The 16,986-nt window shown below is 61.9% G+C and overlaps 1 protein-coding gene across 1 annotated transcript; it reads right to left on the bottom strand.

Annotated features, from left to right (window-relative positions):
- CCDC88B (coiled-coil domain containing 88B) lies at positions 7 to 15,431 on the bottom strand. Its single transcript, XM_018043538.1, has 27 exons — positions 15,121 to 15,431; positions 14,642 to 14,784; positions 14,372 to 14,483; positions 14,231 to 14,300; positions 14,087 to 14,145; positions 13,903 to 13,986; positions 13,683 to 13,826; positions 13,340 to 13,485; positions 13,137 to 13,218; positions 12,814 to 12,972; positions 12,078 to 12,224; positions 11,681 to 11,789; positions 11,141 to 11,277; positions 9,726 to 10,826; positions 6,275 to 6,402; positions 6,080 to 6,197; positions 5,443 to 5,538; positions 5,202 to 5,342; positions 4,610 to 4,866; positions 4,140 to 4,283; positions 3,739 to 3,925; positions 3,439 to 3,584; positions 3,124 to 3,222; positions 2,760 to 2,926; positions 1,985 to 2,191; positions 1,786 to 1,854; positions 7 to 497 (listed from the first exon to the last, which is right to left on the bottom strand). Exons 1-27 carry the CDS (start codon positions 15,178 to 15,180, stop codon positions 442 to 444), a joined length of 4,368 nt encoding a protein of 1,455 aa, XP_017899027.1. The 5' UTR covers positions 15,181 to 15,431; the 3' UTR covers positions 7 to 441.

The following is a 16,986-nucleotide window of genomic DNA, read 5'->3' as shown; positions in this document are numbered from 1 at the left end:
GCAGAGTAAGTGGTTGCATCCCAGTTTTATTCTCCTGTCCCTCACATCTGAGCCAAGGTTCAGAAATGGACCGAGGTCACCGTCCTCAGGGAATGGTCCTTGGCTCCCCTCCTGGGCCGGGCTGGGGGCTCTCTTGCCCACTCCTGCCTGCCTCCCTCAGCTGAGAGCTTCCCCGGGGACCGCCTCCTCAGGGATGGCTGCAGGGCCGAGCCCCAACAGTGAGCTGTTTGTGGGGGCCAGCCGTCCCCCCTGTCCACAAACTCGTCCCAGCTCCAGCTCCGGACCCCAGTGCAGGCCGTGGAGGATCCGGGGGCCCAGGTCTCCTTGTCCAAGGACTCGCCGTGAGTGCCCTGCCTCCCCACATTCTTGGGCTGCCTGGGGTCCCCACCGAGACTCCAGTGCTGAGAACACTCCGCTCCCAAGCTCTCCATCCATGCGGTGTCACTGGCTGAGAGAAGGGGCGAGAGTTCGCTTCTCCGGTTCCTGTACCTCGAGGCCTGGAGGGAAAAGCTCAGCTCAGGCTTACCCTCTCCAAGGGGCTCCCAGCCGCCTGGCCAAGCCTCGAACATACCATGCCTTCACTTCAGCTCTTCCCTCTGCCAGGAACTCAATTCCCCAGACACATGGACAGGACACACCCTCACCTCCAAGCCTTTGCTTCAGCTTCACCTCCTCTCGGAGGCCTGCCCTGAGCTCCCTACCTGACCTCGCCACCTGCCCACCCGGGGCTCCTGATCTCACCCACCTTGCTCTCCTTTTTTTCCCCAGGACACTGTCACCTCCTAATACTGTAGGGCTGAGCTCCCCAGGACAGGACTGGGCACCTGAGATATGGCCAGTCTGAACTGCAGTGTGCTTGGGTGTAAAATACCACTGGACTTCAGACTTAGTGTGAAAAAAATGAACTATCTCATTAAGGATTTTTTACACTGACTACATGTCTAAAATGGTAATAGTTTAGGCATACTGAGTTAAACAAAATATATTACTATTCTAATATTAATATATGCTGTGATATTGAAATATATTAATATATAATATCAATATTAATATGTATTAATAGAGTATGTTGGTATATTGATATATAATTTATTAAATGTATTAAATATATATAATATATAGTATATTAAATATATACCATATATTTATATATTAATATGCTGCTACTGCTGCTGCTAAGTTGCTTCAGTCGTGTCCGACTCTGTGCGACCCCATAGATGGCAGCCCACCAGGCCCTCCCCGTCCCTGGGATTCTCCAGGCAAGAACACTGGAGTGGGTTGCCATTTCCTTCTCCAATTAATATGCTAATATTAATTAATTTTACATGTCTCATTACTTCCTCTGAAGGGGGTTTCCCTGGTGGCTCAGGTGGTAAAGAGTCTGCCTGCAATGCGGGAGACCCAGGTTTGATCCCTGGGCCAGGAAGATCCCCTGGAAAAGGAAATGGCAACCTGTGCCAGTATCCTTGCCTAGGAAATCCCATGGATGGAGGAGGCTGGCAGACTACCGTCCATGGGGGTCGCAAAGATCCTCTGATGAGGCTACCTAAACATTTTAAATCACACATGGAGCTCACGTCATAGTTCTATTGCACAAGCTATTGTAGATAATCATTTTTATGCATATCATGAGCTGTCTCCCAGCTCCCCATACCAGAACGTTCTCTGTTATATTCCCAAGTAACACGTCACCTGGCTCATGGTCAAATGAGTGAATGGGTGAATGAGGCCTGCCAGGGGCCCAGGAAGGGCAAACACCCGCCTTCCTCCCAGGCCCTCACTCACTCTCTCTGTTGGCATCTGCTTCGTGTTCCGCCAGGGTCTCGATGGAGCCGCCCCATCCCACGCCAGGTCCTGGGGGCACAAGGTGGCCACTGGGCCATGAGGGCCAGAACAGAGGCAGCAGGATGGGAGACACAGGAGCCAGGAGGGAAGCCCCCTCCCCCAAGGAGCCAGAGGGCCCCCAGGGACCCTTCTCCCTCACCTTTGCCATGGGAGCCGGGTGCCCCCAGGGGCCCTGGGCGCCGCTGTCGGAATCGCTGCCGGGGGGTGTCCCCAGGACTGAATGACTCAGAGCTTCGCCCCACGGGGAATCTTGAGCTGAGTTTCCGCCGCTGCCCACCCGCCAGTGTCTCATCCCGCAGACACAGGGAGCTCTGTGCCCGGCGCATGGGTGCCGGTGAGGGGGACCCTGCAAGAGGCACAGGTGGGGGGAGGTGTCCGAGCAGTGCCGGGAGGGCTGCGGGGAGCGGGGGGTGGGGGGGGGCGGGGAGCGGGACTGTCAGGAGGAAGCCGCATGGGCGCCACAGGGGACACGAGGCTGCAGAGATGGGGAGTGGGGGCGGGCAAGGGCGAATGAATGGAGGTGGCGACTGGAGGCAGGACCCTGCGCTGGCTCTGACACTAACTCACTGTGTGACCTTGGGCAAGATGCTTCCCCTCCCTGGGCCTCGGCTTCCTCGTCTGCTGTCTGGGATAAGTGATCTCTGACTAAAGTCCCTGCTGCTCCGAGGTCCTAGGCACCGCTCTGGATGGGTAGGACCGGGTGGGTGGCAGTGCGGGCGGGAGGGAGGTGCCAGCCGAGAGGGACACAGCAGGGACCCAGGGCAGAGAGTCACCAGAACCATCTGATGGGGGGAGGGCGGCTGGGGGGGGGGGGGAGGTGCAGCAGGAAAGGCCAGTAGGGAACACATGCGCAAGCCACACAGGAGACCAGGGGTACTGGCAAGCCCCTGGGGACAGCGGGGCCCCAGACCCACCTGTCCCATCCGCCTCCCTGCCCTCGGGGAGCTCCGTCTCTGGGGGGCCCCCCAGGCTCTCAGTGCTGCCAGCCCCATCGGCCCCCAGGCGCGGCCCCCCGTGGGGGCCCCCCTCCCGCCGGGGCCGCATCAGCCTCTTCACCTTGTCTGCCAGCCAGCTGCCCTTCCTGGGGGCAAGAGGGCACAAGAGGCGGGGTCAGGCCAGGGAGGAAGGAGGACAAGAGGGCCATGTCGGGGGTGGCAGAGGCCAGGCCAACCCTCACTCGGGCCTGGACCCGGGCTAGGCCAGGGCTCAGAGGGCAGGGCAGGGCAGGGGCGAGGTAGGGAACACCTCCGGCCCGCCAGGGTGGAGCGGCCTGCTCACTTGGTCCGGGGCAGGGGCCCAGGCTCCAGCACGCGGTACTGGTCCATGATTTTTTCCACCAGCTTCTGCTTCTCCCGGCGCAGAGCGTTGAGCTGGTCCCTGGGAGGATGGGGAAGGAGGAGGTGGACTTGAGGCCCGGGCATGAACGCAAGGTACACCCCTGCTGGTTAAACAGCAACATGCCCCAGGATGGGTTGATACACCGTGCTGCCCAAGCCCCCGGGAGGGTCAGCCTCCTCTTTTCCCCAGGCCTTCCCAGGGAATCGCCCACAGAGGTCCCAAGGGGCAGCCACACCGGCCCCTGCAGCCCCTCACAGGTACTCGCGCTGCTCGCGATGCAGGTGGTCCCGGCTCTCCAGGCTGCGCTCCAGGAGCTCCCGGTTCTCCCTGCTCAGCGCCTGCACCTCGGCCAGCAGCTGCCGGTTCTCCTCTTCCTGGGCGCTCCGGAGCTCTGTCAACAGCTGTCACAGGCAGACGGCAGGACAAACAAGCGGGGGCGGTGGGGGACGCTTAACCGGGCTCAGGGCAGCTGCCTTCCACCCGATTCTGGCTCTTTCCAACCCCACCCTCCCCTGCAGCCGCCCTCCCTCCCCTGCCACCCACCCCTCACCACACCTCGCACTGCGTGGTCAGCCGGCAGGCACTCAAGTCCAGCTGCTGGTTGGACTCCCGCAGTCGCTGGCTCTGGGCCTCCAGCTGTGCCCGCTCCAGCTCCAGCCTCGCCAGCCGGCCCCGCAGCTCCCCGCGTTCCCCCTGTAACTCCCCGCGCTCCCGGGACACCTCCGCCAGCAGCATCTGAGCCCTACAGAGGCAGGGAGACCTGCTCTCCAAGAGGAACACCCCACCCCCCCGGCCCACCTCAACTGGGCCCTTCATGATGGCAGAGGAACCACGACGAGGAGAGGAGGCAAAGCAGGACCCCGTGGGGAAAGGGACTAAATCACCATCAACCCACTTCGCAGATGGGAACACTGAGAACTGGCCGAGGAGGGGAGGGGCTGTGCCCGGGCTGGTACCTGTCATGCTCGCTCTGCAGCCTCCGGAGCTCCTCCTCCAGGCCCCGCTGCCGATGCCCATCCTGCACCAGGCGTTCACGCTCTGCCAGCAGGGCCACCTCCTGCGCCTCCACGTTGGCCTTCTGGGCCTGCAGCTGTTCGTGCCTGCGATGAACCAGGGGCTCAGGGGGCTGCAAGGACCGGGGCCAGGGCAAGCAGGCAGCTGGACCATCTGGAAGTCCTCCATCTCCTAAGCATAGGCCCCAGGGGGCAAAGCCATGGTGCAGAATGCTGTGCTGGGTGCCCACCACTCCGGACCACCGATGAAGCTCCAGGGTGATCCCACCCTGGAAGTGCAGAGAGCCCTGCCGCACAAGAGGGCACAGCCAGGGAGAGGGGCCTGCTGGTGGTTCCCAGGGAACAGGGAGCCTGCTCTGGGCGGACAAGGGGCACCGGGGAGAGGAGCTGCGAGCTTGGAGGGGGCTGCTCACCGGCCCTGCAGCTCCCGATGGGCCAGCTCCAGCGCCCGCATGTTGGCCTTGAGGTCACGGTGCCGGGCCAGCAGCCCCTCCAGCTCAGCCTCCTGCCGCCGCTGCAGCTGCGCCAGGGCCTCGTGGTCCCGCAGCAGGGCCTGCTGCTGCCCGCGGGTCTCCTCCTGGGAGCGCCGCGCCGCCTGCACCTCCTCCTCCAGCAGCCCCAGCTTCCTGTGCAGCTCCTGGCCCTGGGTCTCCAGTACAGACTTCTCGGCCTAGGCCAGAGGGGAGAGCGGGGTGAGGGGCTGCTATGGGGGGGCATCCCAGGCTGGAAACGGGGTAAGGGACAGGGGGCAGAAGGCAGAGGGCGGAGGAAAGGAGAGAGAACCATCGGGTGGGGGCCAAGGGCCAGTGGCACAAGGCTAGGACGGGACAGGTGGGGCTGGGGTCGGGGCAGGGAAAGCCAGAGGGACGGATGGCCGGCCGTGGAGGGGAGGGCTCCTGGAGAGGGGGTGAAAGGGGCACTAACGGGGGACTGAAGGCCGGCAGGCGTAGGAGCAGGGGTCAGGTGGAGGGCCGTGGGCAGGACGGGATGGGGGGCCGGGCCCACCTGCAGCCGGCTGCTGTTCTCCTGGGCCCGCTGACTCTGCAGCAGCAGTTCCTGGGCGCGTTCCTGCAGGCTCCCCAGCTGCCCCTCCAGGTGCTGCAGCTGGCCCTGCAGAGCAGCCTTCTCAGCTGCCAGCGTGGCATTCTATTGGGGGGTGGGAGGGGGGTGATTAGCTGGGGCCCAGGTCTCTGGGGCACCGCCCCCTGCCCCCCCAGCCCCGCGCCCACCACAGCCTGACACTCACACTGCGCTCCACCTCGATGAGCCGCACGCTCTGGGCCTCCGTGCCCTTGAGCTCCGTTTGCTCCTGGGGCCCCAGTCCCGCGGCACCCTGGCGCAGCTGAAAGGAGAGACCCTGGGAGGTCACACGAGGGCATCGCAGGGGTCTGGGGGCAGCCCTACAAACCTCCCCTGGCAATCCCACAGCTGCCGGCTGGGCGGTCTGCTGGGGGCCCACTGGCTATGTTCTTGTCTCCTTCCCAAGTGGACAGCGAGCCCCCCGAGGGCAGTGGCAGCCTGGTACGGGGCCCGCACCACACCAGGGCCGAGCCGGTGTGCAACAAGAGAGTCAGAAATGATCCCTAACTTATGACCGTTGGCGCTGAGCTCAGGAAGTGGTGGGGCCCCCGCAGGAGAGACACAGCAGGTGCCTCATAGTCAAGCAGCCAGGCTCAGTCAGGTTGAAGAATGGAAGCAACAAGGCCTGGGCAGAGCTACCTGGCTCCCAGCACAGCGCTTCTTCCTAGAGACCCTGAAAGGGCGTGCAAGGCAAGCGACTGGCCAAGAACTGAGGGGCGAGGCGAGAGGGGGCCCTGAAATACCTACCCGAGGATGGAGACAGGGGTGGGCTCAGGCCCCAGGAACCCGGGCGATGGCCTCACCTTGAACAGCTCGTCCTCCAACTGCAGGGCCCTCTTTCTGAGCTCCATCAGCGCCTCCTCCTTGCTGGTGGCCGCCGCCTGCAGCTCAGCTTCCAGCCGCTGCTCCAGGCCCTGGTACCTGCCGGGAGAAGTCTTAGCACCCAGCCCTCCCCAAGTCTTTACCTGCCCTTCTCTGCCCCTTGGAGAGTGCCCCACCTCTGGTGCTGGAACTCCTGTTCCCGCAGAAATTCCTGGCGTTCCAGGGCTGCCCGTTCCAGCTCATTCTGCAGACGCTCCAGTCGGGCCCCCAGCTCCCGGCCCCGCACCACGGCCTTCTCCAGCTCCTGAGGGCAGGCAGAGCAGACTCAGGGCCAGAAGGGTAGACCACCACCCTCACCAGGCCTGAGCGTCAGGAGACCTGGCCTTCTGTCCTTCATCTGTCACCCCGAGCAAATATCTTTAACTCTCTGGGCCTCTACGCCCCGATCTGTAAAATGGGAGCAAAGCCTGATGGCCTTGCAGAGTGGGTATGAGAGAGCCGGGGATTATAAGCCTGCCAGGGAGTGAGGGGAGCCCCTGGGCCAGGGCTCAGAGACGCTCGCTGGGCACATGTCTTCACCTCCTTGAATCCATGGTTCCTCATGTGCCCAGTGACAGCTGGATGCTCCCTGCGTGCTGAGGCCACACGGGGCAGGTGAGGGGAAGAGGTGCTCAGAGGCGGCGGGTCTGGAGAGTACTCTCAGCCACAGGGGGATGGCCACAAAGGGCAGGAACCTGGTAAAGGCCAGGCCTAACCACAGTGGGAGCTGGGAAGGGGAGGGCCAGGATGCTTGCTGCTGGCCAGGCCTGTGGCGGTTGGGCCATACCATTGAGGAAGTGGGTAGGAGACCCGCTCTGGCCTGTGGCCCCCGCCCCCAGAGTGGTAGATCGAACCATTCTGAGGTTCAGGGTGGGGGTGGAGGGGCTCCAGCAGGATGAAACCATGGGGAAGGGCCAACCATGACAACCGCCCACCAAATCCTGCCCTTGGAAATGGAGCCTACCCATCTTTGCTCTGATCTTCCTGGCTTAGCAACTCCACCCGGGCCAGCCCCTACGGTCACTGCGCTTCCAGGTGGCTACTGCCTCTCGCTGAAAAACTAAAAGTCCCACTAAACTTTGATGCCCATAGCCCCCAGCCACAAGAGCCCCAGGACGGAAAACAGGGATGCGCACGAAGACCTGCATCTCAGGCGGGACCCCTGCCCTGCCCCCTCCAGGCCCCGGCCACAGCCCCCAGGGCTCCACCCACTGTGCCTCCGCCCCCACCGACCCCTGCAGTGGGGAGGCCCACTTGGACAACCCCCTTGGCCCCTGGTTCCCTCACCTTCCTCCTCTGGCCAGCCACCTCCCCCTGCACCACACCCAGTTATCACCAGGAACCGCTCCTCCAGGAAATCTCACAAAATTCCCCTTTGTCCTTAATGTCTTCCACCCTCTTGGTCCTCAGAGCCAGCTCTTTTGGCCAGCCAGACCTACCGGCTCTTCCCTGCCCACTGGCTGGCATTCCCTCTCCACTGATTAAGCCCATACTGAGTGCCAGGCGCTGCCCCAAGCATTCTGCATTCATTATCTTACAGGATCTTGTGACATAGGTATCATTTTTATTCTGGTTTTACAGGTAAGGAAACGGAGACTCAGAGAGGAGTAACTGGCCCCAAGCCACACAGCTGAGTAGGGGAGCTGAGCTATAACCCAGATCTATCTGCCAGCATCTCTCAGCTCCTACAGAGTGGACCCCAGAGACAAGCTCTTGGCCTTACCCTCTCAGCCACAGTCTCAATTCTCACATGCCCCAGACCAAGTCAACAGCATGTTCCTGACTCCTCACCATCAGGAGGTGTCTCGGAGCAAATAACTTCTCCTCTCTGAACCTCAGTGTCCTGCTCTGTGTAACAAGGAACCTGCTCAGCTTCCAGAAGATCTGATACTTCCCAAGCGGTACCAATGGGAAAGAATCTGCTGCCAATGGAGGAGATGCAAGAGACGCAGGTTTAATCCCTGAGTCGGGAAGATCCCCTGGAGTAGGAAGTGGCAACCCACTCCAGTATTCTTGCCTGGAAGCTTCCATGGACAGAAGAGCCTGGCGAGCTACAGTCCGTGGGGTCACAAAAGGTCAGACATGACTGAACACACGCGCGTGCTGCAGCATACCCTCGCCCCAGCCCTGGGCTGCACTGGCCCGGACACCCATCCCCTTGCCTCATGGTCTCTTCTGCTTCCCCTGAGGGGCCTCCAGACCTGCCGATCTGACCACTCTGCTCACATCATACCCTCCACTGACTCCTTGTCATCCTCGTGAAAACAGCTGCAACTCCTCCCTTTCCTCAGAAGGAAGATGAAGCCTTGCCCAATAGGAAACCTGCTTAAGGAAGTCTTCATGCCACCTCGCTCCACTCCCTGCCTCACACTCCACCCCTGCAAACGGGCCTGCTCCTCCTCCTGGCTCATTGCCATTCTCTCTCCTCCTCCAGGAAGCCTTCCCTGATGAGCCCCAGCCTGAGTCCAGCGTGCTTCCTAGACCCCTACGGCTCCCCGCACAGTCCTGTCTCCACCCCAGATTGTGAGGGTGAGTGTCTCCCAGAGGCTGCGAGTGCTGGCTGCCTAGTACAGGGCCTGGTGCCAAGAAGATGCCTGCAAACATGCTCGAATGCATGAATACAGGGGTTTCCAGGTTTTCTCTCTTCTCCAACCCCCATCCCAGCTCTGGCCAGCCACACCTGCCACTTCTTTTTCTTTCTTTTTTTGCCATGCCATGAAACTTGCAGAATCTTAGTTCCCTGACCAGGGATTGAACCTCTGCTCCCTGTACTGCAGGCACAGAGTCCACTGGGCCACCAGGGAATTCTCTCACCTGCCACCTTGACCACGGGCACTGCCTTCCTACGGCCCCAGGTCCCCTTGTACACCAAGGTGACTCTCCCCAAATGCAGCATGACACAGGTCGGCCCACACCCTTGGGTGAATTTCCCCATCTGGGGATGAAGTACCAATACCCACAAAACTGGCCTGACACACTTCTCCACCTACCCCCATGTTGCCCGGGCCCCTGAGCATCTCTAATACCTTCAAGTCTTTGCACTTGCTGGTCCCCCTGGATGAAATATCCTTCCCCACCTAGTGAGATCTCGATCTTTCCTTAGAGCCCTCCCCGAAGCCTCCCTGCCCCGACCCTGGCATCAGTTCCCGTTCCCATGGATTGCAAAGCACTCTGCCCGTGATAACCAATGTATCTTGAGCCTTTGCCCACCATGAACTAGACTCTTCACACCACTATTTCCATCGGCCTTCCAAAGCCCCAGTAAGGCAACTATGAAGAGCACCCCCATTTTAAAGAGGGAGGCACTGGGGTGCAACTGAGTAAACTGCCACAGTCAGAGAGTCAGGATTTTCACCCAGGCCATCTAGTTCCACGCCCACCACCTCCTACAGCCACCCATCAAAGGCAGGGGACATCTGCCCTAGTCCCAGGCCAGATGCGCATTTGGGAGGCGTGAGTGGACTTTGCCCTTACCTCTCCAGCCCCAGCTCAGTGCTGGGTACTCAGTGGCTGCCGATGATATTAATAACCCCCAAACCCCGGCAACTGGCCTGGAACCCTGTCTCCTGGCCATGACCCCCACCATACCTCCTGGAGGGCCTGCCTCTCCCGGCGCTGCGTCTCAGCCTCCTCCAGGTGCTGGCGGCCCTCACCCTCCAGTACGTGCAGCCGCTCCTCGGCCTCCTCGGCCCGGGCCCGCAGCCTGGGCGCCTCTCGCTCCCACTGCCTCCGCTCGCGGCCAGCTGCTGCCAGCGCCTCCGCCAGTGCCTCTCGCTCCCGCAATGCAGCCTCCAGCTCCCGGGCAGAAGACTCCACTGCCTCCCGCAACCGGGCTAGCTCCCGGGCCTGGACCTCCACCTCCCGGTGGGCCTCAGCCTCTGCCCTCCGGGCCTGAGCCAGCTCCTCCGAGAGGCGGGCAGCTTCCGTGCCTCGGGCCTCCAGCCTCCGGGCTTGGGCCTCCAGCTCTGCTCGAAGTGCCTCAGCCTCTCGCTTTAGCCGCACTGCCTCCTCCTGGAGGGCCTCCCACTCGGGGACACCACTGACCAGGATCTCCTCAGGGGCCTGTGCCTCCCGGGTCCGGACTTCAGGAGCCCCTTCCAGTTTCTTCTGTGACTTTCGTTGGGTTGCATCCGCGACCAACCCCCCCAACCTCTGTTCATGCTCTCTGGCCTCTGTTTGCCCCTCCGGTAGGTCCAGCCTCTGGTCTAGGGTCCCCTGCTCCTCCAACTGCACACACAGGCTGGTCTCCGAGGGTCCCAGCTTGCTCTCTGGGTCCTCTTGTCTCACCCTCAGGGCCTCTGGCACCGACTCCCCAGTCTCCCCTCCCAGAGACAGCTGGGCCTGAGGTGGGGTCACAGAGGCAGGGGTCCGGAGAGGGGCTCCCAGGCCAGCCTTCTTCGGGATCTCCTGTGCCTCTGCGTCGGGGTCTGACTCCTGGGGCATGGAGTCTGCAGAGACCACAACATCCGTCTGGAGAGGCCTCTCCACCACCTGTGGGTCCAGATCAGATGCCAACCCCTCAAGGGCTGACTCAAACTCCAGGGGAGCAGGGTCCGAAGCCTGGGAGCCTTCATCTGCTGCCTGAGCAGCCAAGGCCTGGGGGCCAGGGTCTGAGGCCAGGCAAGTCTGCGGAGCTGATTCCGGCTCTCGAATCACCGAGTCTTCATTCTGCTCCTGCAGTAGGCGGGGCTGAGGGCACATGAGTTCAGTTCAGTCTCTCAGTCGTGTCTGACTCTTTGCAACCCCATGGACTGCAGCACGCAGGGCCTCCCTGTCCATCACCAACTCCCAGAGTTTACTCAAACTCACGTCCATTGAGTCGGTGATGCCACCCAACCATCTCATCCTCTGTCATCCCCTTCTCCTCCCACCTTCAATCTTTCCCAGCATCAGGGTCTTTTCAAATGAGAGCACAGGGTCTTTTCATGAGATCACATGAGAGGGATGGTCAAACCCAGAGGAGGTGGCCAGGAAGAGCCTGCTGATGGTTGGAGGGGACTCACCTGGCCACCTGGCTGCCTCTGCAGCACCCGGAGCAGGCCTCGAAGCTCCTGATTCTCCCGCTCCAGGGTCCGCAGCCGCCCAGCCTCTGCCTCCCTCACTTCATCATGTAGCGAGGGAGCCACTCCGGGCAGGGGTTCTATGGTGTGGAAGGTGAGGTCAGCAAAGTCCTCTCTGCTCCCTTGGGACTCCTCACATACACCCCCACCCCTGACACCAGACCTGGGGGAAGGGGATGGAACCAGAAGCCAACCCCACTATGAAGCAAAAGAGGGAAAGCGTTAGTTGCTCAGTCGTGTCTGACTCTGTGACCCCTTGGTCTGTCGCCCACTGGGCTCCTGTGTCCACGGGATGCTCCAGGTAAGGCTACTGGAGTGGGTAGCCATTTCCTTCTCCAGGGGATCTCCCCAGCCTCGGGAATGAACCTGGGTTTCTTGCACTGCAGACATTCTTTACTGTCTGAGCCAGCAGGGAAGCCTCAATAGCTACAGGAAACAGAGGCAGCTCCCACCCGCAGCCCTGCCGCTTGGGGCCCTGCTCACCTTCCCCAGGGGAGCCCGGGGGGTGCTCCAGGCTCCGCTGAAGCTCCAGTTCCAGCTCCACATTCTCTTCTGCAAGCTGGTCCACCTGATGCCGCAGGGAGTCCAGCTCCTAGAAGGGAGAGCAGGGTCAGGCAAGCCCTCCCCACTACGGCCAGGCCCACTGTGGGCACTAGAGGGTCACTGGAAGGAAATGGCAACCCACTGCAGTATTCTTGCCTGGAGAATCCCATGGACAGAGGAGCCTGGCAGGCTAGAGTCTGTGGGGTTGCACAGAGTCGGACATGACTGAGTGTGCACGCACACATACACAGAGGAAACAGGCAGTAGGAGTCAGTGACCACCAAAGAACCCTGGGGCCTCTGAGGTCACGGATCACTGAGTGACCGGGGGGTCTCACCGCGTGGGCCTCGCCCAGCCGGGTCCGCAGCAGCAGGTTCTCGCGCTGGGTCTCGTGCAGCCGAGCACAGCGCTCCTGAGCAGCCTCCAGCTGCTCCTCCAGCAGCGCCTTGGAGGCCTCCAGAGCCCCCGAGAGCACCCGCTCCTCCTGGTGGGGAGCAGAGAGCCAGTGGCGGGATGCCCGCCCCTCCCCGCACTCCAGGCTCCCCTCCCCATCTGACCCTGCACCCTAGGGGCTCTCCAGGCCCCACCTCTCCCCTCCATCTGCCCCTCCGCCTCCAAGTTCTCTCCAGGGACCACTTCCCCAGGACCAGGCCCCGCCCTTCTCCTGTGTAGGCCCTGCCTCTTCTCAAAAACGGCCTTCCAAGGTGGCATCCTTCTAGGCCCCCACTTAGCCTGGTGTTTTAGACGCTGCCTAGGTGCTGGGGAAGTGGTGCTTCCCCATCTTTAGACGCTGCCTCCCCTACCGCTCCCACCCTCCTCTCCAGGACCTAGCCTTGCCTAACACCACCTTGCCTACCGCTCCCTTCCACCTGCCCCATCCTTCAAAGGGCCTATCCTCAGACACCCCTTCACCCCGTTATCCTAGCAACACCTGGGGCCTCCTCTAAGGCCTGACTCTCGGCCAAACTCTCTCCTCTCTTGGCCTAACCTGTCCCCAGCGGCCACGCCCACCCTGTCCCTCAGAGGCCACGCCCACCCTATCCCCAGCCCCGCAGCCCGGCCTCCCGCCTCACCTCTAGCCGGCCCTTGCAGGCCTCGGCCGCCTGGAGGCGCTCTCGGCAGCGTCGCAGTTCCTCCTGCAGGCGGGGCAGGCGGCCCGCCCGTTCCCGCAGCGCCTCTGCCTCCTCGCGGTACAGCTCCGCCCGCTTGGCCTGTCCCGTCAGCGCCTGGGCCTGAGCCAGACGGGTGCGGAGTTAGGACCGGCCACCCGCCAGCCAGAGGGATTGGGACGGGAAGGAACCAGGTTGGAGGAGGCAGGAGGACGGGGAAGGTACGGGGAAGGTGCGGGGAAGGGGTTAAGAAATGCGCGACCATGCCTGGGGACATCTGAGCGCACCTCCTGGCGGAGCCTTCGGATTTCGGCCTCCAAGCCCTGCACCTCCGCTTGGGAATCCAGCAGCAGCTCGGCTTTCTCCTCGCTAGAGGGGAGGCACGCAGGAGGGGTCTGGGGACCTGCCCCTTCCAGCCTTTTTCCTCCAGCCCTGATCCCAACTGGGACCCCATCCTGCCGCCTGCCCCCAGGTCCCTCCCAGCACTCACAGCTCCTGCCGGAGGCGCCGCAGCTGGGCCTTGACATTGGCCAGCTGCAGGGCCAAGTGGTGCGAGGCCCCCTCCGAGGAAATCCTGGCGGGAGCCTCAGGCAACAAGGGGGCAGGCTCACGGTCCAGCAGCAGTTCGGCCAGCCGCTGTGGGAGGTCAAGGGTCAGGAGCAGCCCTTCCCAGGACCCCCACATCTGCTCCCAATTACCCAAGCTGAATCTGGCTGTTGCAGCCCTACGGACTCAAGACCCACAGCCCCAGCCCCACATCTGGACCCCAGTGCCCCCTTCCCCACATGTCTGGATCCCATGGTCCTCCTGTTCCTTGACCTGCCGCCCCCTACCTGAGCCCCCAGGTCGCGCTCCCGTGCCAGCTTCAGCAGGGTCCCCATCAGGCTCCGGGACAGCATCTCCAGCTCCGGAGGCGCCAGCTCCCCAGGCTCTGGCCCAGTTAGCACCAGCACCAAGCCCGCCCCTGGCTGGGTCACCTGGAACCCAGGGAGAGCAGTTCAGCCAAAGAAGAAGGGGGCCAGGTGTCCCGGAGGGCAGCCCAAGTCATGGTACCTCCTGGATGGCAGCAGCCAGCTCGCTCTGGACCTCCAGACTGAGGCCCTGGATGTGGCGGATGAACAGTTCCCGGTGCTCGCACTGCAGGAGGGTGAGGAGGGGGGCGATGAGACTGGCTCCAGAGGGCATCCCGCCCCCTCTGCAGCCAGAGCTGGACCCTGCCCTGCCTTGCCCTGCTCACCTGCACTGACGCCCCCAGCAGTAGCCTAAGGATGCCTTCCAGCTCCTCCACCGCCTCCTCTGCAGGGCACAGGCCACAAGGGGTTAACGGGGAGGGACAGTGGGTAGAAGCAGGAAGGGGTGGAGGGGTGGTGGGAGAGAGCACCTGAGAAGGGGTCAAAGCCCAGCGTCTGGAGGTCTGGGGGCGGCGACAGGATCAGCAGCTGCAGCTCCTCCTGAGGTGGAGGGGGCGAATGATAAGAGATGGGCCTCCCCTGGGCACAGCCTCCCCCTGCCGACCCCTCACCTGGTAGAAGTCCCTCAGTCGGCCCCACAGGTGGTTGAGGTTCCACACCCGCCAGGCTGTGGGGTCGTCACGGCCTCTGACCATTCGAGGGCCCCCTCGGGAACTGGGAGCTCTGTGTGCACAGGGGCAATCGGTGGAAGGGAAGACTGAGGACCCGCCTCCCCTGAAGCAGGCTCTGCCAACCATCCCTCAGGCTCTTCCCCCCCAGGCCGCCTGGCCCCCTCCCCTCACGGCCCACCCCACCCCAGGTCATCCTCTGATGCCCCTTACATGATCCCCAGCACCCGCAGGAGCAGGGCCCCATCGCTGAGACGCAAGAACCTCTTCTCCGGACACAGAGGCCCCTCTCCTTCCTCCTCCTCCTCCCCCTCCGGCTCCTCCGCCTCCCCCACCAGCCCGGCTAGTCCCAGCGCCTGTGGGAACACAAAGGAGTCATCTGGCCTGCCCAGGTGCAGGGGGTGGAGACCCTCACCATCAGAGTGAATCCTGAGCCCCTCTGACCTGCCGCCCTGCGCCCTGCGCCCTGCGCCCTCCTCACCAGTTCCCTGAATGCCAGTGGCCCTGGGTCCAGACTCCTTTTCCTGCCCACAGCTGCCTGGACTTCTCTGTCCCCACTTGAGCCCACCCCTCCCCTCAGCCCCTTTCCCACCCCCAACGCCCCACTCTGCCCTCTCTCCCCCCACCGCCACACCAGCCCCTCCCTGCTACTCGTTTCCTCTCCCCAGACCCCCCTCCCACTGCCCTCTCACCCAGGTGGCCAGGCTGCCACTCAGGAAGTCTCTGATCCTGGGCCCCTTGCCCCCATCCATGACGGGGTCAGGGTGTTGGTCCTACTGCGGCAGCTACACCTGCCCTGAGAGGAAGAGGAAGTCCCCGAGTGGGGGATCCCAGGCCCAGCCACAGACACCCTGTGCCGCTTCCTCCTTCCGGGTGCTGGCGGGCCTATGCACCCCCAGAGTCCTGCCGCAGCCCCTCTTTCGCCACTCCACATCCTCCCAGCATCTCGGGCAGGGCCGGCCCAGAGGTCAGCCAGGAAAGGTGGAGTCAGGGCCACCCAGGAGCAAGGCCCACCACTCTCCTGCCTCCATGGACAATGGCGGTTGAGTCCTCCCTTTATCTGGGCCTTGGTTGCCCAACTTGAAACCGAAGAGAGTGACCTCAGCCCTGCATCTTCCAGGGCCCCAGAAAGGGTTCCAGGCCTTATGTGGTGACTCTAGGCACCTGCAGTGCATCTTCCAACTTGCCTGGCTTTCCTTTCTCAAACTTACCAAACCACCCTCCCAACCTGTGACTCTTGGGAGGGGCCGCCTCCCATGTCAAGCCTCCTCTGAATCCCCACCAGAAGTGAGTACCCCTCCTCAGACCCCACCCTCCCCCAGCCTCTTTATACACCAGACTGAGACAGGACGTCTGCTCCATGTGCTAGTGACCTCGCAAGCCTTGATTTCCCATCTGTAAAAGAAGTGGGTTAGAGTCCAGCATCTGAAGGACGCAGTTCAATGCAGAGACCAGTGGCATGTCTTGGGGATAAACCAGGAGAATACCCCAGTTCCCCCACTGCTCACTAGAGGGCGCCGTGTGGCACACTGCTGGGTACCGAGATGTAGTAAAAAGTCACATTGTCCCCGCCCCTGGGGGATGCACAGCACGCTGGGGAGACAGCTATGCAGAAAGTCGCACACACACCCAAAAGGTAACGTTGCAGCTGTGCTACATGCTCTGACAGGGAAGGGATTTGACTTCAGTGGGATGATCAGGAGACACATGGTGGGGAGGAGGGCAGGGACAGTGCAGCTGAGATCAGGGATGACTGGGATAAGCAGGTGACGTGGGGATGAAGGAAGGGCATTCCCAGAGGCCCAACCAGAATGTGCAAGGGTTCTGTGGCAGCTGGAAGTGTGGAGTCCAGAAATTATTCATGTTTCACTGATTTCCAGACACTTTATTTCTCACATTTCAATCTCTAAAGTCAGGTTACATGGTAGAGTCACTGGCTAGCTGGCGGCAGTCCTGACATCGTTGTCATTGCCTGCACGTGCCTACACTTCAAAAGCATCCAACCCTGCAGAAAGGGCGTCAGCAGCCTGGAAGAAAACCCCAGAGACAAGAGCAGAGCACTCTTAACCCCAGGCTCCAAATGGTGGGGGCTCCCAGTGGAGGGGAACCACACTTGTCAGCAGCACAGGAATCCAGAGTCAGCCTGCTCTGCAGTCCTGCATGGCTGCCTTAGGACTCCAGTGGCTACTGGTGGGTTTCTGCCTGCAATGCAGAAGATGGGGGTTCAGTCCCCAGGTCAGGAAGATCCCCTGGGGAAGGGAATGGCAACCCACTCCAGTATTCTTGCCTAGAGAATCCCGTGGACAGAGGAGCCTGGTGGGCTACAGTCCATGGGGTCTCAGAGAGTCGGACAGGACTGAGAGACTAACACTTTCACACTTTCACTTATGAATTGGGGGGTGGTGGTGGGGAACAGTGCTCTCTCAATTCCGGATACCTCACAGGAGGGGCTGATAGGGAACCGCACAGACATCCCGCCTCTGCCAGATTCCAAATGTGAAGGAGTTTCCTGAACACCATAAACTATTTTGCTTCTATTTTCCTTTTTATGTGTGCAT

The sequence above is a fragment of the Capra hircus genome, chromosome 29 (genome assembly GCF_001704415.2).
Source record: "Capra hircus breed San Clemente chromosome 29, ASM170441v1, whole genome shotgun sequence".
Taxonomy (NCBI): Eukaryota; Metazoa; Chordata; class Mammalia; order Artiodactyla; family Bovidae; genus Capra; species Capra hircus.
The sequence above is the reverse complement of the archived record's forward strand: the minus strand, read 5'-3'. Positions and strand labels throughout refer to the sequence as shown.